At 50.6% G+C, this 25,396-nt stretch overlaps 3 protein-coding genes across 3 annotated transcripts in view; 2 read left to right on the top strand and 1 right to left on the bottom strand.

The window, feature by feature from the left end:
* Positions 1–13,116: 13,116 nt before the first annotated feature.
* Positions 13,117–18,331, top strand: Gchfr (GTP cyclohydrolase I feedback regulator). The gene is made up of 3 exons (XM_006979209.4): positions 13,117–13,275; positions 15,774–15,868; positions 17,895–18,331. The coding sequence occupies exons 1-3, from the start codon at positions 13,240–13,242 to the stop codon at positions 18,016–18,018; spliced, it is 255 nt and encodes an 84-aa protein (XP_006979271.1). The 5' UTR covers positions 13,117–13,239; the 3' UTR covers positions 18,019–18,331.
* A 126-nt stretch (positions 18,332–18,457) lies between these two features.
* The window catches only part of Dnajc17 (DnaJ heat shock protein family (Hsp40) member C17), a 33,676-nt gene continuing 26,737 nt past the window's right edge, over positions 18,458–25,396 (bottom strand). Inside the window, exon 11 of the mRNA XM_042275964.2 lies at positions 18,458–18,648. Coding sequence (XP_042131898.1) covers positions 18,529–18,648 — 120 coding nt within the window. The 3' untranslated portion in view covers positions 18,458–18,528. The remainder of the gene's footprint in view (positions 18,649–25,396) is intronic.
* Positions 19,549–24,375, top strand: C4H15orf62 (chromosome 4 C15orf62 homolog). Its single transcript, XM_076570372.1, has 2 exons — positions 19,549–20,653; positions 20,724–24,375. Exon 2 carries the CDS (start codon positions 20,977–20,979, stop codon positions 21,505–21,507), a length of 531 nt encoding a protein of 176 aa, XP_076426487.1. The 5' UTR covers positions 19,549–20,653; positions 20,724–20,976; the 3' UTR covers positions 21,508–24,375.

Consider the following 25,396-nt stretch of genomic DNA (forward strand, 5'->3'; position numbering starts at 1 on the left):
AAGCTGCTGCCGGGGGATAACTGCAAGTTCCGAGCTAGCCGGGGCTACATAGCGAATCCCTGGCCCAAAAAACTTTTAAAGCCGGGCACACTCTTTTAATCGAAGAACTCAGTAGACAGAGGCAGGCAGGTCTCTGAGTTCGAGGCCAGCCTGGTCTCCAGAGCAAATTCCAAGACAGCCAGGGCTATACAGAAAAACTCTGTCTCGAAAAATTAAATACATAAATAAAAATAAATTTTTTTAAAAAATTGCGCCTTTAATCCCAGTATTCGGGAAGCAGAGCCAGGCAGATCTTTGTGAGTTCGAGGGCAGCCTGGTCTACAGAGTGAGATCCAGGAAAGGCGCAAAGCTACACAGAGAAACCCTGTCTCGAAAAAAACAAACAACAAAAAAAAAATGAATCCTTCATATCATCGGGCTGCTGGTGTAAGTCAATGATGGAACATTTGCCTATAGTGCAAGCAGACCCTTCACCCAAGTTGAGCTGTAATATTTTTCTATTCGGGATAGAGAAAAAAATAAATTCATTTATCTGACACATTTTATTGTTTTTGTTGTTGTGTTTTGTTGTTTTTACTTTTTTGAGACAGGGTGCCTTTGTTAGGGTTACTATTGCTATGATGAAACACCATGACCAAAGCAACCTGGGGAGGAAAGGGTTTATTTCACTCACACTTCCATACAACAGTTCATCATCAAAAGCAGTGAGGGCAGGAACTCAAGCAGGGCAGGAACCTGGAGGCAGGGGCTGATGCAGAGGCTGTGGAGGATGCTGCTCACAGGTTTGCTTCTCATGGCCTACTCAGCCTGCTTTCTTTCTTTCTTTTTTTATGGTGGTATACAACAGCCTTTAATCTTTGTGAGTTTTAAGCAAGCCAGGTGTACATAGATAATGAGTTTCAGGCTAGCCAGGGTTATAGTGTGACCTTGTTTCAAAATAAAATAAAATAAAAAAGCAAAATAAAAACCACAACAAAAAGACAAAATGGTTAAGATAGTAAATTTCAGGTTTCATGTATGTTCTGGTGGAAGCGCTCCACCTCAGCAGCACCCGGCACCCTCGATCCATATGCCCAAAGAGTCTGGATTATTCTGATGGAACCTCCACCTCAATCCCCCTCCCCCATCTCTCTATCCTCAAACCCTGCTCAAGACTACTCCCACAGGGTATTTAAACTGCCCCCTAGAGAAGACACTTGGTTTTTTCGGTCTCTCTTCCCTGTCTTCTCTCTGGGGGAGAGGGGTGTGAAAAAAATCATCCGGGAGCATTTTACCCGTTAAATCTGGGGGTTTTTTTCTTTTTTCTTTTTCTTTTTATCTATTTATTTAATGTCGAATGCCATTTATTGAAGGAGGGAGGAGGTCTTAAATACAGGCTTACAGCACAATGGGAGAACCCCAGAGGGCAGAAGTTCGCTACCGATGTTTTACAATCTTGCATCTAAGCTGTTAATGCTCATTATGCAGGATACACAGACAAGGAACTTCCCTTAAGCATTCAGGAGGGTGGAACCCAGCAGGGAATTAGCATAGGGAGGATATCAAGGTCAAGGTCAGCAAGCAAGGCAACAGTTACCCAAAATGGGGACCAGAACCCTACAGGTCCCCCTTTTACTAAAAAATGAGCTTCTGACTTAGGTTGCATGGGACCTCAGCAGGTCACCTTACCTGTCATGGAGATGCCTGCCCAGGCCACACAGGTGCTCTGTCTTAGGTTGGTGAGTGCCCCCAGGCATTACCCGTCTCTGAATACTCATTATCATACAGGCTCAATCTTGTGTGAGCTGCAGAGTTAACTGCTGCCAAAGATCTCAAAGTGGCACTGGGCTTGCAATCTGTGTGTTTGACACAGAAAAGACCAACAGAGGTCCTATCTCACCCATAGCCAGTAGGCTAAAGGCAACTGAGCCATTCCCTTCCTTAATGAGCCATACTGCAAATTGGAGTCCTTGTAAGATGGTATCCCAAAAGCAACTGGAATTTGAGTTTATAAATTTATAATTTTCAAAGCCAATCGAAATGTATATAACTGTTAAATTTATCATGCCCAATAGAATGAAAGATTAACTAACTGTAGTAGCTACTTTTGCTGCCAGGGTCTCCACTGTGCTTGCTTTTGTAAGCAATTATGAAATGGTAATCCCAGAAACAGTAGCAGCGATGGCCACCATTGCTATAACAGCAACAATGGCAGCAGCAATGTTAAGTTCTCTTCTGGAGCGTGTGGGCATCCACTGGCATGGATACAACTCCAGGAACACGAACCGCCAAGGCCCATTTTTCTTGATCCCAGAACGACTTAAGCTGGCAGCTCTGCAAAAGAACAACTAAGAACCATAAAGAAAAAACACAGCCTGCTTTCTTATAGAACCCAGGACCACCGGCCCACGGATGTCCCCATTCACAATGGTCTGGGCCCTCCCCCGTCAATTACTAATTAAGAAATTGTCTTAGAGTCAGGCATGGTATGAACACCTTTAATTCCAGCACTCAAGAGGCAGAGGGAAGCAAATTTCTGTGAGTTTAAGGCCAACCTGGTCTACAGAGCAAGTTCCAGGACAGCCAGGCATATTACACAGAGAAACCCTGTCTCAAAAAACAAACAAAAGGAGAACCTCCCACCTCTGGCTTTAGAGACAGAACCTCAGGTCTCACAAATACTAGGGAATGCTGTACCACGGAACCACATCGCCAATCTTTTTTTTTTCTTTTCTTTTCTTTTTTTTTTTTTTTTCTGGTACTTTTTGAGACCAGATTTCAAGTTGCCCAAGCTATCTTTGAACTCACTCTGTAGCACAGGAAGACACTGAACTTGTCATGTCTGCATCCGCACTCTACCAGGAGCTGGGTTACAGGTCTTTGCCTGAAAGCCAAGCTCTGGCTGACCTTCTGCGCTGGCCTCTCAAATCCTAGGATTACAGATTTGCCTGGCTCCAAATGTCTTCATGTACATATAAAGTATCTCACAGCTTAAAGATGGACACAGGATTAAAAATAAATAGATAACTAGAGTTAAGGATTTTTGGAGGACTGGCCTAGATATTTCCACTGTCATTAAACACTGTGCTTCTGGGCGGTAGTGTACACGCCTTTAATCCCAGCACTCAGGAGGCAGAGACAGGCCGATCTCTGTGAGTCAGACCACAGAGTGAGTTCCTGAACAGCCAGGACTACACAAAGAAACCCTGTCTCAAACCCCTCCAAAAACAAAACAAAAAACATTGTGGCTGCAGGGATCCTTGACTTGGCAAAATTGGTAACGTGCTCACAATGCAACAACCGTGTGTGTAAAAGGTGGACATGATAGCATGTGTCTGTAATCTCAGCTCTCCTACCAGCAGAAGGGCTGTGGAGACAGGAGAGACTGTTGTGTGATATTTTATGTTCTGACAAATAAAGCTTGCCTGGAGATCAGAGTTTGGAGCTGGCCATTAGTTAACCATAGAGGCCAGGCAGTGGAGGCACACACCTTTAATCGCAGCACTTGGGAGGATCATGCCTTTGATCCCAGCACATGGGAGGCTCACGTCTTTAATCCTAGCACTAGGGAGGTAGAGACAGGCATATGAAGCGGGTGGAGACATGATCTCAGCTCCAGTCTGAGGTTTCATGGGGACAGGATCTCCCCCCACATTTGGTTTGAGATTTCAAAGAGGTAAGAAGTCTCTGGTGGCCAGCTTCTCTGTTTCCCTGATCTTTCAGCTTTCACCCTCAATATCTGACTCTGGTTTTTTGTCTTGTTTTGTTTTGCTTTGTGTTTTTGTGGGGTTTTTTTTCTTTTTTTTTTGGTTTTTCGAGACAGGGTTTCTCTGTGTAGCTTTGTACCTTTCCTGGATCTTGCTCTGTAGACCAGGCTGGCCTCGAACACACAGAGATCCGCCTGCCTCTGCCTACCGAGTACTGGGATTAGAGGCGTGCGCCACCACCGCCTGGCTATACTGGGTTTTTATTTAATAAGACTAATTAGATTCTTGATTCAAGAGACCCTGCCTCAAACAAGGTAGACAGCAAGGACATACACCTTGGTTGTCCATAGACTACCACACTCACAAGAGGTTTTGAATACAGGAACTAAGAACTAACGTTTTAGTTAGCATACAAAATAGTGGGTTTTATTACAACATTTTTGTACTTGTGTCCAATTGTACTTTATTCATATTTTATCTTCCATTGTCCTAGCTTGTATTTCCCCTAAATTGGGGATATTTTATATAAAATAATAATAATAATAATAATAATCTCTCTTTTTTTTTTTTTTTTTTTTGGTTTTTTGAGACAGGGTTTCTCTGTGTAGCTATGCGCCTTTCCTGGAACTCACTCTGTACCCCAGGCTGGCCTCGAACTCACAGAGATCCGCCTGGCTCTGCCTCCCGAGTGCTGGGATTAAAGGCATACGCCACCACTGCCCAGCAATAATAATAATCTATAGAAAAGTTGGCTCAAAGTTCTAATAAACTGTTTTTTTTTTTTTTTTCAAGACTGGATTTCTCTGTGTCACAGCCCTGGCTGTCTTGGAACTTGCTCTGTAGACCAGGTTGGCCTCCAACTCACAGAGATCCACCTGTCTCTGCCTCCTGAGTGCTGGGATTAAAGCCTTAAACCACAACCATCCAGCAGGATCTCAGCTGAGCAGATTGTTCAGTAGGGCAATCTCACCAACACCTCCAAGTTGTTGGGTTTCGCAAGATGGGCAGCTGGGCCCTGGGCTGGCCTCAGGCAGAATGTTCCAATTCTTAAAAATTGAGACATACCAATTTTGTTTGGTAACATAGTCACTCAGGGCTGGAGTGAACCAGTCTGGTCTCCAGGTCACTCCAAAGGCTACTTTCCTGAGCTTTGAACAGCTCTGAGGAGTCCTGGGCTAACAGAGATGATCTGGTGGGAGCCCTCGGGGCACCCTGGTATCCTGGTCTCCCAGATTCCCTTGAGGTCTGAGGAGCCATTGATGTAATCGGGCCCTAATCTCCTGTGGCAGCCATGGTGAGTTCCTGCCCTCGGATGTTGCCATTGCCAGGAGTGGCAATCGGGAGCCTGGAGCGGTGTAGATGAACCCCATTTTCTGTGGGCCACAGCTTCCCTCTTCCGAGGCCCTCGGCTGCACTTCACAAGGTGCTGGAATGGACCATGGATGGCTGCTGTCTATCACTGTGTGGATTTCTTCTGGGAGGAGTGGCGACGGTTGGACATTACCCCCCCACTCCCCCATCTCCCCATCCCCACACAGAGTAGCTCTATGGGAGAATAGTAATGGAGAAGTACAACTTTCCCAAGACCCTTGGGTTTATCATTGTTATGCCCAGATGGTGGGGACCTCCAAAAGACCACCACGGAGACCGAATCCCATATGTAAAAGCAAAGAGCCTTTATTTTCAAGCTCCCAGCTTGATCTCTCTATCTGATGAGCCCAGGCAGGGTAGGTTTTTATCATAGCAGAGGTTGGGGTGAGGGGATTTCCAGGGTTTAGGGCCCTGATTGGCTGATCTTTGTCTAAAGGTATCTATAAAACAGAAATAGGTGTGTGCTAGACTCAGGGCCATCTGGCCATCTCGTCTAACCTTATCTAATGGTTGGAATGTTTGGGATGTCAGGTACTTCCCTTAGATGTAGGCCCTCCCTGGGTGGGGTCAGTTTATGGCTTCTCCTGGGTCTGGGTGTTACCTGCCAGTAAGCCTGTCACAGAAGCTGTGTCTGGGCCTCTAAGCCTGCCATGGCAGCTGTGTGGTCAAGCTGTTTGGGGCCCCCCACAATCAACACACTAGCCTGATAGCATTTCCCAGCCCAGAATAAGTAGAAGTGTGGATGTTGCAGACCCAGTTATATCAGTGCCTTTCAGACAAAGTCTGGGAAACTGATGATCAGGTGGGATAGCATCCGGAAACCAAGGCACACTAATAACGGCAAAAAGCTGTGAATGTGCAGTGTTGTGTGATATTTTGTTTGTGCTCTGACAAATAAAGCTTGCCTGGAGATCAGAGGGCAGAGCTACCACTGGTTAACCATGGAAGCTGGGCAATGGTGACTCACACCTTTAATCTCAGTACTCAAGAGGTGGAGACAGGAGGTGATAAGGCAGGGTGGGGACAGGATCTTGACCCTTTTTGGTCAGGGGATCCAGAGAAGTCACTGGGGACTGCTCCTCTGTTCTTTGATCTTTCAAGTTATTACCCCGATATCTGTCTCCTGGTGTTTTGTTGTTGTTGTTCTTTTTGTTGTTTTTTTGGGGGGGAGCTGAGGATCAAACCCAGAGCCTTGCACTTGCTAGGCAAACGCTCTGCCACTGAGCTAAATTCCCAACCACCTGTCTCCTGTTTTTTATTGAAAAGATTTATTAGATTTACACTTGAGTGCTGTGTTTGGCAAACAGTGTTTTAGTACAAACTATGTACTCAAGACAAGATCTTCACACATGTGATACATGGGAGGGATCTGAAATACGATACAGATTTCACAAGTAATCTTGATGGAAAAATCCGAGTGGTTTTTATGTGCGTGGGTCACCATCATTCCTTCATTCGAAATGTGAGGAAACTCTTACTGGAATAAAATAAATACTCTGAAGGGATGAATCTATAAGAAAATTGACACACATAAAAAAATAATAAAGGCTGAGTACATGCCTTTAATCCCAGCACTCAGGAAGCAGAGGCAGGAGGATCTCTGTGAGTTCAAGGCCATCCTGGCCTATAGTTCCAGGACAGCCAGGGCTACACAGAGAAACCCTGTCTAAAAAATAACAATAAACAAACAAACAAGTAAAATAAATAAATAAAAAATGAACAAAGCTGGAACATAGTAATTGTGCACGTTTATGGGATGCAATGTAACACAAGACCCTACTTCAAAAGAAAAGGAGGACCAGTGAGATGGTGTAATAGGTAAGGATGCAGTAGGGAAGGATGCTGTAGGTAAGGATGCAGCAGGTAAGGATGCAGTAGGTAAGGATGCTGTAGGTAAGGATGCAGTAGGTAAGGATGCAGCAGGTAAGGATGTAGTAGGTAAGGATGTAGTAGGTAAGGATGCTGGCCACTGAGGATGACCACCTGAGTTCATCTGAGTTTGATTCCTGGAAAGCACACAGTGGAGAGAACTGACTCCTGAAAGCTGTCTCAAAACTTGTCCTCAAAGCTTCGTCTGTGTGCTTAGGACTGGGCATGGTGGCTCATACCTGCAATTCTGGGCAAAAGCAGGAGACTCCAACCCACATTCAAGGCCAGCCTGGCCTACAAAGTGACACCCTATCTCAAAAAAGACAAGGAAAGAAGCAACAGAGAGATCGGAGGGAAGGAGGGTGGGTTCATACACTAGATTCAGCTCCAGCACTCCTGTGGCCTGCTGCAGAAGCAATCCATAAAAGCTGACAGAAAAAGGGGGACAGGAAGGCTGAGCAGGCTGAGCAGGCAGCCCAGGCAGGGGATTCATTTCCTCCTGGATATTAAAGATGTTATCCGGCAGGAGAAAGACCGCATGGGCAGCTGGAGCTGTGATGGGCTGTTCCAGACAGAGCTTTATCGTAAGGTGCATCTGCAAACCAGTTTTGTGAATGCAATAAAGCAAGCCCTGGCACCATTCCAGGTCTCCTTCCCACCCCTCCCCAGGCCAGCTGAGAGAGGTAAAGAGAACAGACCCCAAACTCCTGCCCAGCCCAGAACATCTGCCTCATCTGGCGGGCTCTGCCCAAGAAAGTGACAGTCTGGTGCCTTTTGGTGGTAGCCTTACCTGGAATCTAACTTCTAAGGATCTTAACACACACACACACACACACACACACACACACACACACACACACACACACAGAGAGAGAGAGAGAGAGAGAGAGAGAGAGAGAGAGAGAGAGAGAGAGAGAGAGAGAAGAAAAACAAAAGGTCTTGAGGATGGAGAGACGATTTAGTTGTCTATTGTGCAAGCAATAGACCTGAGTTTGGATCCCCTGCACCCAGGCAAAAGCTGGGCAAGGTGACCTAGAGCTGATGGGAAGGATGGGGTGTGAAGGCAGATCCCTGGACTCATTGGCCAATTGGATAAGGTGGATGAACTGGAAAGGTAGCCCACGGGTAAATAATGCTTGCAGTACAATCATGAGGAGGGGTTTGGATGCCAGAATGTCCCCGGACAAGTCAACATCCCAAGCACACCTATAACCCCAGACATCCAGCATTGACCTCTAGCCTCTAAACACATGTGTAATGCCCACATAAATACATAGATACACACGATACACACACACACACACACACACACACACACACACACACACACACACACACCATGTTCTTATTTTTAGGACTCAGTCCTTAGGTGGAGGGACTGCTTAATATGCATAAAGCCCTGAGTTTGATCCCAGCATTACATAAACCATCTCACTCTTGTTATCTCAGGATTTGGGAGCCTGAGGCAGAAGGATTACTAAGACTTCAAAGCTAGCCTGACTACATAATGAGCTCCAGGGCTTCCTGAGCTACAAAGTGAGACCTCGCCTAAAAAAAAAAAAAAAAAAAAGAAAGAAAGAAAGAAAGAAAGAAAGAAAGAAAGAAAGAAAGAAAGAAAGAAAGAAAGAAAGAAGAAGGAGAAGGAGAAGAAAAGGAAGGGAGGGAGGAAGGGAGGGAGGGAGGGAGGGAGGGAGAGAGAAGAAAGAAAAACAAAAAAAACCCTAACAAATAAATCCATAAGTGCCCCCCATCCCCAATTTCCCTTCTCTCTCAGAGGTAATGGCTCCCTGGATAGTATACCTACCTATCCTGTCTGTTCTTTTTTTAATCTGACAACATATTTTGGAAGAATAAAAGGAACACCACTATGGAGGCAACGCTGAAGGACCCTTTCAAGCCAGACTCTTTCGACTCGTAACTATAATTTTAGCACTAGAGGCTAAGGCAGGAAGATTGCAAGTTCTGGGATATCCTGGGCTACCTAAGGTGATCCTCTACATGGAGACAGAGAGAGGTGAGAGAGGGGGAGGGGAAGGGATAGAGGGAGGGAGGAATGAGAGGAGGGGAGATGGGGGAAGGGGAGAGGGCTCAGTGAAGGAGAGGCTTTCCAAATGAAGTCAGGATGCCATTAAGGGCTCACGGCTTCAGCACGTCTCAGGCTCCTGCTTAAGAACTTGAACCCCACCCTTCAGCGGCAGGCCTCTGAGACAACCAGATAATTACAGCATGCCCAGAGATTCAAGATGGTTATCAGGAGGCAGCTGGACTCCTGCTTCAGAGATTTCCATTGGTTCATGAAGGTCTCAGCTCTGTGGGTCATGAGGTCCACGTCAAACAGCTTCCACATTCTTTCTCAGCTTCAGGGGTGGTTTCTCTTTAAGTAATTGTTAGTTTACCTATCTATCTTCTGTTCTTTTTTTTTTTAAAAAAAAATAGGATCTCACTTTGCAGCCTAGGCTGACCTTGAAGTCAAGGTGATCCTCTTGCCAAGTGCTGAGATTAACAATTTCAGTTATGGCTACAATTTGGTTGAGTGTTCCTCAAATGTCTATGTATCAATGACTTGATCTAGAGTAGAGGGTGGTATTACTGGGAAGTAGTGATGCTTTAGAAGGTGGGGCCTGGGGAAGGTCTTCAGTCACTAGGGGCAAGCCCCTGTGAAGACCAGAAGACCCCAGCCTCAGTCTGTCTCCTGCTGCCTGGATTCCGGGTACTTCATCCCACCCACATGCTCCTGCCAAGGTGCACTGACCTTGCCTGAAGGGAAGCGTGATGGAGCTACCTGATCTTGAGGTGGGAGTCCACAGCTAGTCAAAATGTTCTTTCTCTAGTTAGGCTGTGTGTGTGTGTGTGTGTGTGTGTGTGTGTGTGTGTGTGTGCATGTGTACACTCATGGAGGCCAGAGGCAGGCACTGAGTGTCCTTTGTTATAAGCCACTTGTCTCTTTGAGGCAGTCTCTCCCTGACCTGATGTATCCAAGACCAGTGGTGGTCCTGCCCCTGCCCTCCTCGAAGCTGGGTTCCGTCCCGGGCATTAGTGGAGATATCTAGCTGGTAATATAGGTCCTGGGATCCGAACTAATGTTCTCGTGACTCCACAGCAACCAATCACGCTCTTCCCTGCTAAGCCAGTTTTTGTTGTTGTTTGGTTGGTTTGGGGGTTTGTTTTGTTTTTTGGAGACATTCTTTCTATGTAGCCCAGGCCTGCCTCAGTTCCCTGTCCTTCATCCTTCTACCTCCTGAATTCGGGACCTTTTCCCTTTAAGTACCTCAGGTATTTCATTACAGTAAGATGAAGCTGACTAACATGATTATGGTGTAATGAGTTGAGACCTTTTTCTCACACTGTTTCACTTTCCCTGCTTGCTTTGGAACACTGACTCGGCCTTCTAAACCTGTGTCTCCCAAACTGCAGTTCCCAATACCCCCAAATAATGCTTGTACCTTCTAAGCTTAAATTGACACTTTTGTGGTTTTTTTTGTTTTTTTTTTTAATTCTGAAGAGGGCGCCAGATCTCATTACAGATGGTTGTGAGCCACTATGTGGTTGCTGGGAACTGAACTCAGGTCCTCTGGAAGAGCAGTCAGTGCTCTTAACCGCTGAGCCATCTCTCCAGACCCCGCTTTTGTGTCTTAAATCACAAAACAAAATATTGTTTAGTTGTACATACCTCTGATTTTTATGTAAATTTTGCTTTGTTTTTAGATAGGTTTTCACCATGTAGCCCGGGCTGTCCTCCGACATCCAAGCATTAACCAGACCTGACTGATTAGCTTCTGAGATGAGATCAAGCATGTTCAGGGCGAGGTGACCTAGACTGGCCTCAAATTCCGTCCCCAAGACTCAGCCTGCTGAGTGCTGGGGTTACAGGTGTACGTCACCCGGGCTTTAAAGTTTATCTAGGGAGGTTTGGTTTTGTCACAAGGGGCGAATTTGACTATCAGTCACAATCTGTGATCTCAACGGAAGTGTTTTCAGCTGTCACACGGCCCGACCTTAAGCAGGTGAGTGTACAGGTGCCTGTGGAAGCCAGAAGAGGACATTGGCTCCCCTGGATCTGGAGTTACCGGCAGTTGTAAGTCACGCCTGATATGGGTGCTGGGAACTGAACTAGGGGCCCCTGGAAGACCAGCAGGTTTTCCTGACTTCCGAGCCCACTCTCTAGTCCTGTGGGACAGGGGGGCCTTTTTTGAGACAATATTCACACTGTGTCATAGGCTGGTATTGACCTTGAAGCAATCCTGTCTCCTGAGTGCTAGGCTTAGACGTGAGTCCCCTTCCCCTCAACCCCATGGAATCTCACTCTGTTGTCCTGGTTGGTGTTTAATTTCCAAGTTCAAGTGTTTCTCTTCTCTCAGTCTCTGAAGTAGCTGGAACCACCGCTGTGAACCACACACCTGGAAGTCTTACAAATTTTAAGTTTTTTCTTTTCTTTCTTATCTGTAGGGCAGTATCTGGTAGTTTAAAATTGAAGTTTAGGCTGGGCAGTGGTGGCGCATGCCTTTAAACCCAGCACTGGGGAGGCAGAGCCAGGTGGATCTTTGTGAGTTTGAGGCCAGCCTGGTCTACAGAGCGAGATCCAGGACAGGCACCAAAACTACATTGAGAAACCCTGTCTCAAAATAACAACAACAAAACCCAAAACAAACAAACAAACAAACAATTGAGGTTTAGGGGCCGTGGAGACGGCTCGGTGGGTAAGATACTGGCTGCCAAGCCTGACAACTTGAATTTGATCCCTGGGACCCACATTGTGGGAGGAGAGAACCAACTCCTGAAAATCGTTTAAGACCTTCCCGAGTGAGTCATGACAAGGCACGTGAAGACACAGACTCATGGTAAATACGTTGCATTTCTAGGACTCCTAAAGGTTTTGAGGATCTGGTTATAAGCTTATCAATCATTTCCGTGTCTTCTTTCATGAAGTGCCTAGGCAAGTCGGTTGCTGTTGTTGTTGTTCCTATTGGTTCTTTCTGTTGTTGGTGTGTGGGCTTTGTGTTTGTTTTTGCTTATTTGATCTTGGTTTGTGGTTGAGACAGATTCCTCCCTCCCTCCGCATCTCTCTGTCTCTCTCTGTGTGTCTCTGTGTCTCTGTGTGTCTCTCTCTGCCTCTGTCTGCCTGTCTGTCTCTCCCCACTCCCCCGCCCCTGGTTTCCTTCCTGTTGCTGTGATAAAATACTCTGACAACAACTACTTAGGGTAGACAGACTCTAGCTCACAGTCCCCAAGGCGCGGCGGCGGTGTCAAGCCCCACCCTGCCTCGTGTGCTGCTGGGGATCGAACTCCGTGAACCATTGCGCCAGCTTAGCTACATGCCCGCCCCTGTGGGAGTTCTTTATAGGTCCTATGATGAGGCTTTTCTTTTTTCCCTCCCAATACTGGGGGTTGAGCTCTAAACATGGATGTGCCTTATTCCTCTAAGTTAAATCGTTGATATTGAGAGAGCTGGTCCCGGGCAGGAAGGGACGATATAAATAAATTAGACCAGTTAGGTAAGAAGTGCAGGTTTCCAGGCCGGGGGCGGGGGTGTTCCAGCGTGTTTTGCTCTGCTTAGCTTTTTAGGGAATCAATCATAACGTGTCGTTTGAGGAATGTTGAACTGTCAGCTTCTGGTGCATCTAGATGAGGGCGTGGACCAGTTGCCTGTGAACTCGACGCCCTCCCTTGGGTATCAGGTTCAGGGATCGCTTCGTCTCTGCCCCAGGTGCTACCCTGTGATCCGCGCGTGCTCTCGGCTCCCCGCAGGAGGACCGGGTTCCGCGCCCAAAGGACTGGCGGACTGGAGCCCAGCCAAGCGCGCGGGTGCTTCACAGACTTGATGTACAGGGCCAAAGGCGTGCAAGGACCGACCCTCAGCCACACTGAAAATGACAGAGCCCGGGACGCGGGACGGCGCAAGGACCTGACACTCGCGTCTAGCCTAGCCCCGTGCACTTAAGTTCTCCGGGGACGCGTCCTGGTAAAGACACACAGTCCCCGCGTCCCTTTGGCTGCAGCCGGGTCCACAGCGCAGTTTTCGCCCTGCACCACTGTAGGGACAGGCGGGAACCAGCAGGCATCCGCAGGACTTTGGAGCCTGCGCGTGGAGGTGTTGCTGGAAGAGGGCAAAGGGGCGACAGGAGCCCTGGCCGCCACGGCCACAGCAGCTGGTGGAGTCCACCCGGACACACCCGCCTCCTGATCTCCCGGGCGGCGGGACCGCGACGCGCGCTCCTGATTGGCCCGCGCGGTGGCCGCACCGCCGCCAAGCGCCGCCCGCGGCCAGAGAAGGGAGTAACGGGACTGTGGTCACGGGCCACCCCAGCCACGCACCATGCCCTACCTGCTCATCAGCACCCAGATCCGCATGGTGAGTATCCGGCGTGGGTGACTGCGACAGTCCCTGGTGGCCCCGGCAACCCCCCCCCCGCCACGCCCCCCCGCGGCGCGGACACTGAGTAGAGTCAGGCGGCTGGGTGGGCGGGGAGCTCCGCGGGGACACCAACGACCGGTTCACAAGTGCTGCAGCCAGGGCCCGAACGAAGGCAAAGGCAGGGCTAGTTCTGGGGCGCAGAAAGAACTCCGAGCTTGAGAGGGAGGAGCGGGCTAAAGGCGACCTCGGGAGAGCACCACGCGGGAATCTGCGGGAGTCTGAGGTCATCCTTCGGTGCAGCTTCCTCACCTGGGAGTTGGGGAAAGGTACTGTACTGGATGCCTCAGAAGCCATTTGTAACTTTCAAAGGATACATGATGCCCCCTCCTGTAGTAGAATATTATTTTAAGGTGTGTTACTTTTGTTTATGTTGCATTTGTTTAACTCTGTGAAGCTGTGTTACCGTGCCTGTGTAAAACACCTGATGGTCTTTAATAACGAACAGAACGGCCAATAGCTAGGCAGGAGAAAGGATAGGCAGGGCTGGCAGGCAGAGAGAATATATAGAAGGAGAAATCTGGAAGTCCAGGGGAGATCTAGGAACCAGAGAAGGAGGAGGACTCCAGGGGCTAGCCACCCAGCTACACAGCTACATAGCAAGCCACAGAGTAAGAAACAAAGAAAGGAATAGAAAAGGAAAAGCGCAGAGGCAAAAGGCAGACGGGATAATCTAAAGCATAGAAAAGCTGGCTAGAAACTAACCCAAGCTAAGGCCAGGCATTCGTAATTAAGAAAAAGCCTCCATGTGTGGATTTATTTGGGAGCTGGGTTGGCGGGCCCCCTAAAAGAGCAAAAAGCCTCCAACAATACCCTCCCCCAGCTAAACAGCAGGGCGCGCTCTCTTCCAGGGTTCCAGCCCTGGGTGCATGCCTATAGCTCCCACAGGATGAAGCAGGAAGGGTGGGCTCATCATAGAGCAGGAGCAGTCTTGGCAGTGCCCGAGATTTGAGAACCTGTACAGTTGTTAAAATATGGATTGCTGGGCATTTTCCCAGACCTTCAGAAACTCCGGAGAATGTGGGAATCCAAGCTTGGAAATGTCCCCCTCAAATAGTAATTCTTCTTTTAATTCTTATCTTTTTTTTCTTTCTTCTTCATGTAGTCTAGACTGGCCTCAAATTTGTTATGATTGGAGGCTGGTCTTGTTTCTCAAGTGCTGCGATTACAGGCATGTCCCACCAGGCTTGGCTCTCTGAAATTATAGTTTTATTGATAAGCAATGCAACCAAAGCATTCATTGGTTGAAAGCACACAATTTAATGTGTGTGAGGGTTTCTGTTTTTAGTGTATTCAGAGATGTGCACCATCACTAGAATCAATTTAACATGTGTCCATGAGCTTTAGCTACTAACTTTACATTTGTCTGTGTGTTCTCCCGGGCCTGGCTGCTTTCATGTCCATGTTTTCAAAGTCCATTGATGCCCTCTCATGTCTCAGGATGTCTTTCCTGCCGAATAGGAGTCGATCGTAAGGCTACACCACCCTTTTTTTTTTTTTTTTTAAGATTTATTTATTTATTGTGTATATAATGTTCTGCCTGTGTGTATGCCTCCAGGCTAGAAGAGGGAACCAGATCTCATTATAGATGGTTGTGAGCCACCATGTGGTTGCTGGGAATTGAACTCAGGACCTTTGGAAGAACAGCCAGTGCTCTTAACCGCTGAGCCATCTCTCCAGCTTCCCCCCCCCCTTTTTTTTTAAACAATAGTCTCACCTTGTAGCCCAGGCTGCCCTTCAAGCTAGCTTCCTCCTCTCTTCACTGCCTTTTTCCTATTGGAATTACAGGCTTGCCACTTTTTTCTTTCTTTCTTTTTTTTTTTTTTTTTTTCTGAGACAGGGTTTCTCTGTGTAGCTTTGGAGCCTGTCCTGGATCTCACTCTGTAGACCAGGCTGGCCTCAAACTCACAGAGATCCGCCTGCCTCTGCCTCCCGAGTGCTGGGATTAAAGGTGTGCGCCACCACAGCCTAGCTAAGACTTGCCACATTTTACTTCTGTGCTCATCAACTGACAAGCATTGCAAGGTGTCCCCACCTTTTGGCTGTTATGGGCAGTTCTGCTACAGGAACTACATATATATAGTTCATATATAGGGACATACAATGGGTTTTTGTTTTGTTTTTCATTTTGGTAGTGGTTATAAATTGGCAAGTTTGCATGCCTGTATATAAATTCTCACGTGGACAGGTGTTTTCGTTTCTTCCATTCTCCAGGTGATGCCAATACACAGGAAACATGGCTGGTGGCATCTGGCCTGGAGGTGCCAATAGGCAGCAGTCTAGGAAGTCAGGGAGGACCCACCCTGCTCCCCTCTTAGCTGTGCCCCTCCTCCACTGACCTATGGCTTCCTCAGGGCCGTGGAGAGGGGAGAAGGAGGAGGAGGACTGCCCACTGTGGCCCGGCACCAGCTAAGCAGCTACTGTGGCTTACCTTGCAGGAGGTGGGCCCCACCATGGTGGGTGATGAGCATTCGGACCCGGAGCTGATGCAGCACCTGGGAGCCTCAAAGAGAAGTGTCCTGGGAAACAACTTGTAAGAAGTGGTACCCTCCAGCATCTTCCTTCTCCCTCCCAGTGCCTCCTCCTGCCTTGCCCTTCACAGGACCATCAAGCATTGCCCTTCACACGACCATCAAGCCTTGCCCTTCACATGACCATCAAGTCTTGCCTTTTGCACAACCATCAAGCCTTGCCCTTTACACACCCATCAAGCCTTGCTCTTTTCACAACCAAGCCACTTGCAGGGCTTGCTTTCATCTCTAGTCCCCCACAGGGCTCTAAGCCGAGCGAGGGAGTTTCCCACAAGCCCCTAGCCTTCCTTCCCAAAGCAGCTCATCTTTAGTGGAAGTCTAGGATAGCCTGTCTTGAGTCTGGGGCTCTGGGAACGAGCTGTTCTTGCCTTGTCCTTTCTGCTCTAAAGTGGATCCCATCAGCAAAGACAAACTTTGGCTTTAAGGGCTGGTTGAGTCCCAGAGCCCAGCCCCAGAAATAGAGCAGGACACCCAGGGCCTCCTTCCAGCTCCTGGCTGCCTGGCATTTGGCCGTTTCCCTCAGCATCCTCCACATCATCTGTGTCTAAACACCACCACTTCCCTTTCCGCTTCCCCACCCTATGTCCTAGTGTTCGGTTGCTATGGACACCATGACCAAGGCAACTGTCTTAGACTTCTACTGCTGTGAAGAGACAGCGTGACCCAAGACAACTCTTAGAAAGCATTTGATTAAGGACTTGCTTACAGTTTTAGGGGACAAGTCCATGATGATCACGGTGGGGAGAAGGCACCATGAAGGCAGGTGCTGAGCAGTAGCTGAGAGCTTTATATCCTGATTTGCAGGCAGCAGTCGAGAGAGAGACACTGGGCTGGGCACTGGCTTTTGAAACGTCAGAGCCCACACCCAGTGACACACTTCCTCCAAGGCCATACCTCCCAATCCTTCTCAAACAGTTCCGCTCCCTGGTAACTAAGCATTCAAATATATGAGCCTTTGGGCACTCTTCATTCAAGCCACCACAGTAACTTATAAAGGAAAGCATTTAACTGGGGACTTGCATTGAGTGGGCCCATGACCGTCATGGCGGGGCGCATGGCAGCAGGCACGCAGACAGGCATGGCACTGGAGCAGTAGTGGAGAGCTCACATCTGATCCACAAGCAGGAGGCAGAGACCCTAGGCCTGGAGTGGCCTTTTGAGAACTAAAAGGCCACCTCCAGTGACACACCTCCTCCAACAAGGCCACAGTTTCCAATGCTTCCCCAAACAGGACCAAACATTCAATTATACAAGCCTGTGGGGACCACTCATCCAAACCAACACACCTTCCCTACTGGGGGCGGGGGACACCAAGTGGGTTCACTGATCCTCAGAATTGCCAGTCCCAAGTGCAAAAAGGGAAGAGAAGACAATCAGATCCCAGCCCCTGATCAAAGCAGGGAGGAGCCAATTCCATCTCTTTCCTCATCTGCTTCAGGATGCCAAGCTTGGGGTTTGGGTCCCTTATCCGCTTCATGTTCTTTTTTTTTTTTTTTTTTTTTGGTTTTTTGAGACAGTTTCTCTGTGTAGCTTTATGCCTTTCCTGGAACTCATTCTGTAGACCAGCCTGGCCTCTGCTTCCTGAGTGCTGGGATTAAAGGCGTGTGCCACCACCACCCGGCCGCCTCATGTTCTTTATAACTCAAGGGAAATCAAGCTTTCTGCACCAGCAAAGGACCCATGGATCCAGGTGCTGACCTGATTTGCTGCTCCAGGACTGCAGGGCAGCTAGAGAGAGGCCTGAGTTCCTGAGGAGGGCAGACAGCCTAGTGGGGTGCTTAGACTAACACACAGCAGCTCTGAGGCTATCCTGTTTCCTCACCTATCAAACGGATCAGTAATGGCACCTTCGTCAGACTGGGGAGAATAAAACCAAGTGTGCAGCAAGGGGCAGAACAGAGAATGAGCACTTAGCCTCTCAGCAGGCAAGCGCCCAGCAGACAGGCCAGGCTCTGAGGAGACCCCAGCTTTGGGGAGGTACCTGCGCGGTGTCTGTCTCCTCACGCCGCTCTCCTGGTTTCTTCACAGTTATGAATACTATGTCAATGACCCTCCTCGCATAGTCCTGGACAAGCTGGAACTCAAGGGCTTCCGTGTGCTGAGCATGACGGGGGTGGGCCAGACGCTGGTGTGGTGCCTGCACAAGGGCTGACCTGGGGGAGCTGACCGGTGTGACCACCATGTGCCCTGACCCCCGATCCTTGCAACATTGTCCGCCCCGCCCACTTTCCTGTCCGCTTCCTCGTCCAACACCGATGGGCTGTGAATGGCCTAAGGAACCCTGCTCCAGTCGGCTGGGCACAGCAGGCCTTCTCCTGGTGCTTTCAGCTCCCACAGCTAGAGGCCTGACCCTGGCTCTTGCTCTAGGCCATGTGCTGAAGGCAGGCTACCCAGAGAACACTCCCTGGATCCTGCACAGCTAGTCCAAGCCAATAAAATGCTCATGAGTGGATGGATGTTCCTCAGCTTTGTTGTGTAATGACTCTTGAAATGCGACATTCTTTACTGCTCTGTCCCTATCCATGGATGAAGCCCTTGGCCTGAGTGAAGCCCTCTCAGATAAAGCCCAGCTCAAGACGAAGAAAAGTAGACTTTTTTTTTTAAAAAAGTTTATTGGTGATGATTCAGAAAAGGGTGTGGGGTGGGGGAGCCGGAGCTGGGGCTACGTGGGCTGCCCCTCATCTTCCTGCTGCATCTGGGCGATCAGCTGCTGGCGCTCAGCTGCCTGGCGCATGCGCATCATGACAAGACTCTCGTAGTCCCTTTCTGACACCACTGAGCCCTGGGGACAGAAGGGACAGAGAAATCAGACTGGCGGGACCCAGCCCCACAGATGAGAGACTCAGTCTAGGGCCCAGATAGAGCCAAGTCTAAAAAAGGGCAAAGGGAGGACCCAGACATCTTGGATTCCAACTCCTCCAGGAGCCTTCAGAGAAAGCAGGCCTGTGCTCCCAGGCTGCTTCTCCATCAGCTCCCCCAGTCTCCCTTTACCCAGGACGCCCCAACTATCTACATCCTGCTCGTGAATCACTTCCCCGTGCGCTGGCCTGGTCCTCCACTTCACTTCCTCACTCTCTCTCCACCATGGCTTCAGCCTGGCAGGGATCCAGCACAGGAAGATGTCTGAGGTGCAGGGGTCCCCAGGCTCTGCAGCTGGACACACCAGAGCACCCCCACCTGCTGTGGTCTGGCTCCTGCTGAGAGTCCACAAGGGGGCGTGCACAGCCTCAAAGGGCCCCACTCTGGATGAGAAAAGCTAGCCGAGTCCAGCTTGCCTCCTAAGACACAAAGCCAGGCTAGTGTAGGGCCCGTGGCTTTCTTTATGATCTTGCTAGCCATGCAGGGGACCGAGGAGGGGTACACGTTAGTACCCCAAGGACAACAGGCAGCCGCCAAGGGGCCAAGGCTGTGAAGTGAAGCAGCCCACAGTCTGTCAGGGCCAACGGGATGACTCAGACCCTTCCTCCCTTAGCACAGCTGGAGCTGTGTACCACATACGACCCTACAGCTGACAGAGGGTGGGACAGCCAGGGGGGTGGGCACAGAGGCAAGGCAGGGCAGCGTTGGCAAGTGTGGTGGCCCATCTGCAACAAAAGGGCCGTGGACCCCTGCTGGGGGCAGCCGCACTGGTGCCCTCCCACCGCAGAGGGCTGGGAAGTCAGCGACCCAGGAAATAACGCGGGAGTGGCTCAAGTTGGGCTGCCCGGCCCTGGCTAACTTGTTTGTAGTCGGGGGTGCAGGTAAACAGGAAGTGATACCCAGTCTGGCCCCCCTGTCCTTACACCTCCCCCACCCCTAGGAAGAGAGAGCCCTTACCAGACAGCCTCCCCGCCACCACTGGCAATCCACAGCAGCCTCACACGTACGTCCTGGACCCCTCCACAAGGGGGTCCCCAGATGAGGCGCACAAGCCCGAGAGAAAGGACCGAGCACCACAGGAGCAGTGGGGTGCTGGCCTTGTGGGGTGAAGAGGAGACTGAAAAGCTGAGCGGCCACACTGATGTCCCGGCTGTGCGGAGGGCACTGCCCCTCCCCCAGTTCGTACTGCTCTACCTCGAGGACGACTTCAAGTCACCGCTGGCATGCCCCCAGCACCCCGGGAGGAGCAAGCCCTTTACAGGCATGGGGCTGCTCCCTGTTAACACACCCTCCACATCCTTCCCCTCCATTCCTGTGGCCTGGCTAATGAGGGCCTGTCAGCCAGCCCAGGGGCTGAGTCACCCACACCGGCAGGCCTCCTCTCTTCCTTCCCCGACAACTGCTCCAAAAGTTGCCTTTCAACTTTTCTACTGCCTCCCTGGGCTCTTCCCAGAGACAGCTGGGGCTAGGGAGCCAGACAGGCCTGCGGGGTCACGGCGGTGGTGGCTTTGACTAGAAAGGAAGTAACCTGGTGACGCACCAGGCAGGGCTGTCCCCAGACCAGTCCCCAGAGGAATCTGAAGCGTCCCACTGCCCTGGGGTGTTGGTCACAGCTGCCCCAATCCCAGCCTGCGGATGCTGCAATTACCTCAGAGCATGAAACCAGCTTCCCACCTGACTGAGTCAGCTGAAAAGAAAACATCTCTACCACACGCTGGCACAACAGCCAAGCCACTAATCAGAGTCCCCAGATGCTGGCAGAGGGCACAGTCCTACACCGGCCAGGAGATCGGCACACGCCAGGAACCACCTGAGACGGGGACAGGGACGGGCCAGCTGCTGCCTGCCTCTAGAAGGAGTGCATGCTCCCTCCGGGGGTCCAGCCCTGCCCACCAGGCCCTCAGCCCCGTGGCATCCTGCTCTGCTCTGTAAGTACCGCTGCCACTTCCTTTGGTTTTTTCCACATGCCGATCAAGTAACCAGGCCACTCTTACCCAGGTGGGAACCCCCTCCCAGCACTCGGATCTCCCAGACACAATCTCCCTCCTGCTAGTCCTGTCTCACCGTGATCCAAGACGCAACAAGACAAAGGACCACACTGAGCAGAAACCCACAGCCTCGGCCGCTAGCCCTTGAGGGGTGGCTCCCTGGTTCCTGGCCTCCAGCACTCTAGGAAATGGTCACCAGCTGCTGCTGAGCCCCTCTGTGGGGCTTCTCAGATGCCAGACCTGCCGGCTGACTGAGGAGGTCCATGGAGACTTGGCGGAAAGGTTCCTTCCGCAATGCCTCCTTCTTCAAGAGACTAACCCTGGGGCGGCCGCGGCCCCGACTCCGGCGGCAGGGCAGCATACTCAGCCAGGCCAGCACTGCTGCTGGTGACCATGAAGAGTACAGCAACCGAGAGGTCATCCGGGAACTGCGAGGGAGGCCAGATGGCCGGCGTCTGCCCTTGTGGGGGGATGAGCATCCCCGAGCCACCCTGCTGGCCCCACCCAAGCCCCCGCGTCTCTACAGAGAGAGCTCCAGTTGCCCCAACATTCTGGAGCCCCCAGCAGCCTACACAGCTGCCTACTCGGCCACCCTGCCCTCAGCAATCTCCCTGACAGGCCCTTTCCACCGGGGCTCAGAGGAGGACCTTGTGGACACTCCCCATTTCCCGAGGACACCTACTCCGGACCTCAACGACCCTTTCTTTTCCTTCAAAGTGGACCTGGGAATTTCACTTCTGGAGGAAGTTCTAGAGATGCTAAGGGAGCAGTTCCCTGGTGAGCCCCACTTCTGACTCTCTGCCCTGGTGAGGGCAGAGAGAACTGGGGTGACTGGAGCCTGGGGACCCAGGGAAGGAAGACACAGTGTGGATTAAGGAGCAGGTGGAGACAGAAGCCACAGTTCAGCCTGCCCTCTGGCTGCTGACCAGTCCTTCAAGGCACCCAGAGTGAAGGGACCAACACCGGCTGGGAATCTATGGGGTCACTTTCTGGCAGGCGCCCTGAAGGAAGCTGGAAAGGTCTGGAAAAGGAAACCACACCTGCAACCACAGGAACCGGTCAGAGGTCAGTGGAGACAGGGTGGCATGGGGTGAGTCAGGGAGCAGGACTCGGACTGGGCTGCTCTAAAAGCCACCACCAACAGAGAGATCACAGGACACGTCAAGAAGAAGAATCTAACTGAGACTAAGAGGAGAGAGGGGAGGCCAGACACTTACCACTTACTTCATGGGATTGATTTAACTGAAGTACAAACAATTGAAAGTTCAGTTCCAGAGGCTAGAGAACCAGCTCAGTGGGTAAAGTGTCTGCTACACAAGCAGGAAGGCCTGAGTTCAGACCTCCAGTACCCACAGAGAGGAGCTGGGCAGGGGTGCCGGCCCACCTGCAATCCAGCGTGCAGGATGCAGACACCAGGGGTCCCCGGGCAGGCTGGCTGGCTAGACTAGTCAGATTGGCAGACTCCAGGTCCAGCAAGAGCCTCTGCGTCAGTAATAAAACGTGGGAAGCAATCAAGGAAGATACCTAACATCAACCTCTGACCTCCACTTGTGCACACACGGAAGGAAGGAAGGAAGGAAGGAAGGGAGGGAGGGAGGGAGGGAGGGAGGGAGGGAGGAAGGAAGGAAGGAAGGAAGGAAGGAAGGAAGGAAGGAAGGAAGGAAGGAAGGAAGGAAGGAAGGAAGGAAGGAAGGAAGGAAGGGAGAAAGATAGATAAATTCAGTTTCTTTTCACCCTAGCCAATTTTTGTTTGTTTTTGAGATAAGGTCTCTAATGTAGTGAGGGTGGCCTTAGACTTCTGACCCTCCTATTTCCACCTCCTGCGTGCTGGGATTACAGGCGTGTGTCACCACACCCAGTTCCTTAGGTGGTGCTGGTGATCAAACCCAGGACTTCATGCATGCTGAGCAAGTACTCCACCAAAACGAGCCACATGCCAGCCCTCTAGCCACATTTTAAAGATGTTTTTAAAAATTGTTTTTAATTGTGTACGCACGCACGCGCACACACACACACACACACACACACACACACACACAAGTATACACAGATGCCTGCAGAGGCCAAAGATGTTAGATGCCCCCAGAGCTAGAGTTACAGGCAGTTGTGAGCCACCTGATATGAATTGCTAGGAATTGGACTCGGGTCCTCTGGAAGAGCAGTATGTGTTCTTAATTGACGAGCCATCTCTCCAGCCCACTGAGCCATATTTTAAATCAACAGCCACACCTGATTCATGGCTACCATACTGGACGACAGAGCATAAACACTGACATTGTTAGACCAAGTCCACTGGCTGGTGCTGGCCAGACACTAGTGTGGAAACGTCAGAAGTGTGGATAAGGAAAGGAAGAAATGCAGGAGGGGCTGACAGAGCAGGTGAGGCCGGCAGAGGAGAAATCAGGGGAAATGCTCAACAACCATTAGCAAAATAGAGAGCATGAGACTCAAGCTGCCCACAGATCCCAAGCAATCCCTGTGAGGGAGGAAGCAGCTCCAGGAATCAGCAGCTTGCAGAGGAGTATTCTGGAAACTCCCACAAGTATTCTGTGTGGGGCCTCTGGGAAGGGCTGTGAAAACAGCAGCCTTCCTTCCCAGCAGAGGGGATGACTAGGTCAAGGAAAGGACCATGCACCAAGAGGCTCCAGCATCCTCCAACAGGCCTGCAGAGTTCAGCCTCATCCTGAACGGACCAACGCTGCCAACTGCGTTACTAGCCAGGTCTGGGGTTTGGCCACATCTGAATCCAGAACCAGAAGCACTGGGCCATGTGAGTCTGGCCCCAGCCACTCCGAGTGTGAAGGAGGGTAGAGGGAAGCTGTGCCCAACCTGCCTCCGCAAAGCCACATCTCTGAGGTCTCTGTCCTGCTCCTGTGCAGACGTGCCCAGCTGAGAGGCTCCTCTGCCTACAGGGGCAATGAATAAAGGTTTTTCTAATACAACCTACAGAGTGTGACCTGGAATGTGGAGTGCCGAAACCGAACGGTAGAGGCTTCTTTTTGTTTTGTTTTTTGTTTTTCGAGACAGGGTTTCTCTGCGTGTAACAGTTCTGACTATCCTGGAACTCTCTCTGTAGCCCAGGCTGGCCTCAGTACTCACAGAGCTGCGCCTGCCTCTGCCTCCTGAGTGCTGGGATTAAAGGCGTGCGCCAGCACCGCCCGGTGGTAGAGGCTTCTTTTAAGTCAAGATCCTGAGCTGGCCTAGACCAGTTCATGTCCCTCCTCTCTCCAGGGTCTGGGACTCTGTGGTGGTTTGAGTGAGAACGGCCCCCATAGACTCATCTACATTTGAATGTTGGTGCCTAGTCGGCAGCACTATTTGGGGAAGATTAGCAAGTGCAGCCTTGCTGGAGGAGGTGTGTCACTGGGGGTGGGCTTTGAGGTTCCAAAAGCCCATGTCATTCCCAGTTAGCTCTCCCTCTGCCTTGTGCTTATCTCAGCAGATAAGCTCTCAGCTACTGCTCCAGCATCCTGCCTACTGCCATACCCCCTACCCTGATGATCATGGACTCTATAACCTCTGGAACCATGAGTCCTCAAATTAAATGCTTTCCTTTGTAAGCTGCCTTCCGGCGATAGCAAAGTAACTAAGACAGGACACTCCCCAGAAGCTCCCAATCTCTCAGGCAGGTATAGGGACAGGTAACCAGGCAGAGACCCTGGACATGCCAGCAGGCACCCAGGCAGTTCAGAGACCCTGGACATGCCAGCAGGCACCCAGGCAGTTCAGAGACCCTGGACATGCCAGCAGGTACCCAGGCAGTTTCAGAGGAGGGAAGTGCCAGGAGCTCCTGCCTCCAAAGCAATCATCCCTCCAACCGAGTGACTGGGAGCCCACGCCCCAACCTCTGCAGTCAGGCTAAAAACCAGGACCACGAAGGACAGAGTGAACACAAGCCTCTGTGGAGTTGTAAGGACGAGGAGGCGGCCCGGGGCCCACGGGAGCAGGAAGGTGCACTCTTGGCCACAAGTGCAGCAGCAGGTTCAACATGGGACATGACGCTCTCTCTAGAGGAGGTGTGCTCGTCAGAGTCAGTGGGAGTGGGACGTGGAGACACCTGCCTCTTCACCCCACACTAGGTTGCCTAATCTCCAAATCCTTTACCCCACGACCAAGAGCAAACAGACAGAAGCCCTCTGGGCAGGGAGGAGAGCTCCAACAGGAAACACCCAGGAAGGGCACACAGGGCAAACTGTTTTCTTTTCTTTTTGATTTTTCAACAGGGTTTCTCTGTGTAGCCCTGGAACTTACTCTGTAGGCCAGGCTGGCCCTGAACTCAGAGAAATCACCGAGAGTTGGGACTAGAGGCATGCGCCACTATGTCTGGTGTGGGCCAACTACTGTGTAGCTCTGAAGGTGCACTTCAGTGGTAGCATGGGGGTTAATTATGAGCAGGACCCTGGGTTTGATCCAGTGCCAGAAAAAGACAAATAAAAACAGAAAAGAAAAAACTGCCAGGTGGTGGTGTATGTCTGTAATCTCAGCATTCGGGAGACAGAGGCAGGCAGATCTCTGAGTGCGAGGCCAGCCTGATCTACAGAGTGAGTTCCAGGACAGCCAGGACTACACAGAGAAGCCCTGTCTCAAAAAAAAAAAAAAAAAAAAAAAAAAGAAAGGAAGGAAGGAAGGAAGGAAGGAAGGAAGGAAGGAAGGAAGGAAGGGAGAAAAAGAAAGAACCTAGGA

The sequence above is a fragment of the Peromyscus maniculatus genome, chromosome 4 (assembly GCF_049852395.1).
Source record: "Peromyscus maniculatus bairdii isolate BWxNUB_F1_BW_parent chromosome 4, HU_Pman_BW_mat_3.1, whole genome shotgun sequence".
In the NCBI taxonomy this organism is placed as follows: Eukaryota; Metazoa; Chordata; class Mammalia; order Rodentia; family Cricetidae; genus Peromyscus; species Peromyscus maniculatus.

Coding starts and splice junctions, on each gene's coding strand:
- Gchfr (XM_006979209.4), top strand. CDS start 13,240: ATGCCCTACCTGCTCATCAGCACCCAGATCCGCATG. Junction 13,276..15,773: donor TCAGCACCCAGATCCGCATG/GTGAGTATCCGG, acceptor CTTACCTTGCAG/GAGGTGGGCCCCACCATGGT. Junction 15,869..17,894: donor AGTGTCCTGGGAAACAACTT/GTAAGAAGTGGT, acceptor GTTTCTTCACAG/TTATGAATACTATGTCAATG.
- C4H15orf62 (XM_076570372.1), top strand. CDS start 20,977: ATGGAGACTTGGCGGAAAGGTTCCTTCCGCAATGCCTCCTTCTTCAAG.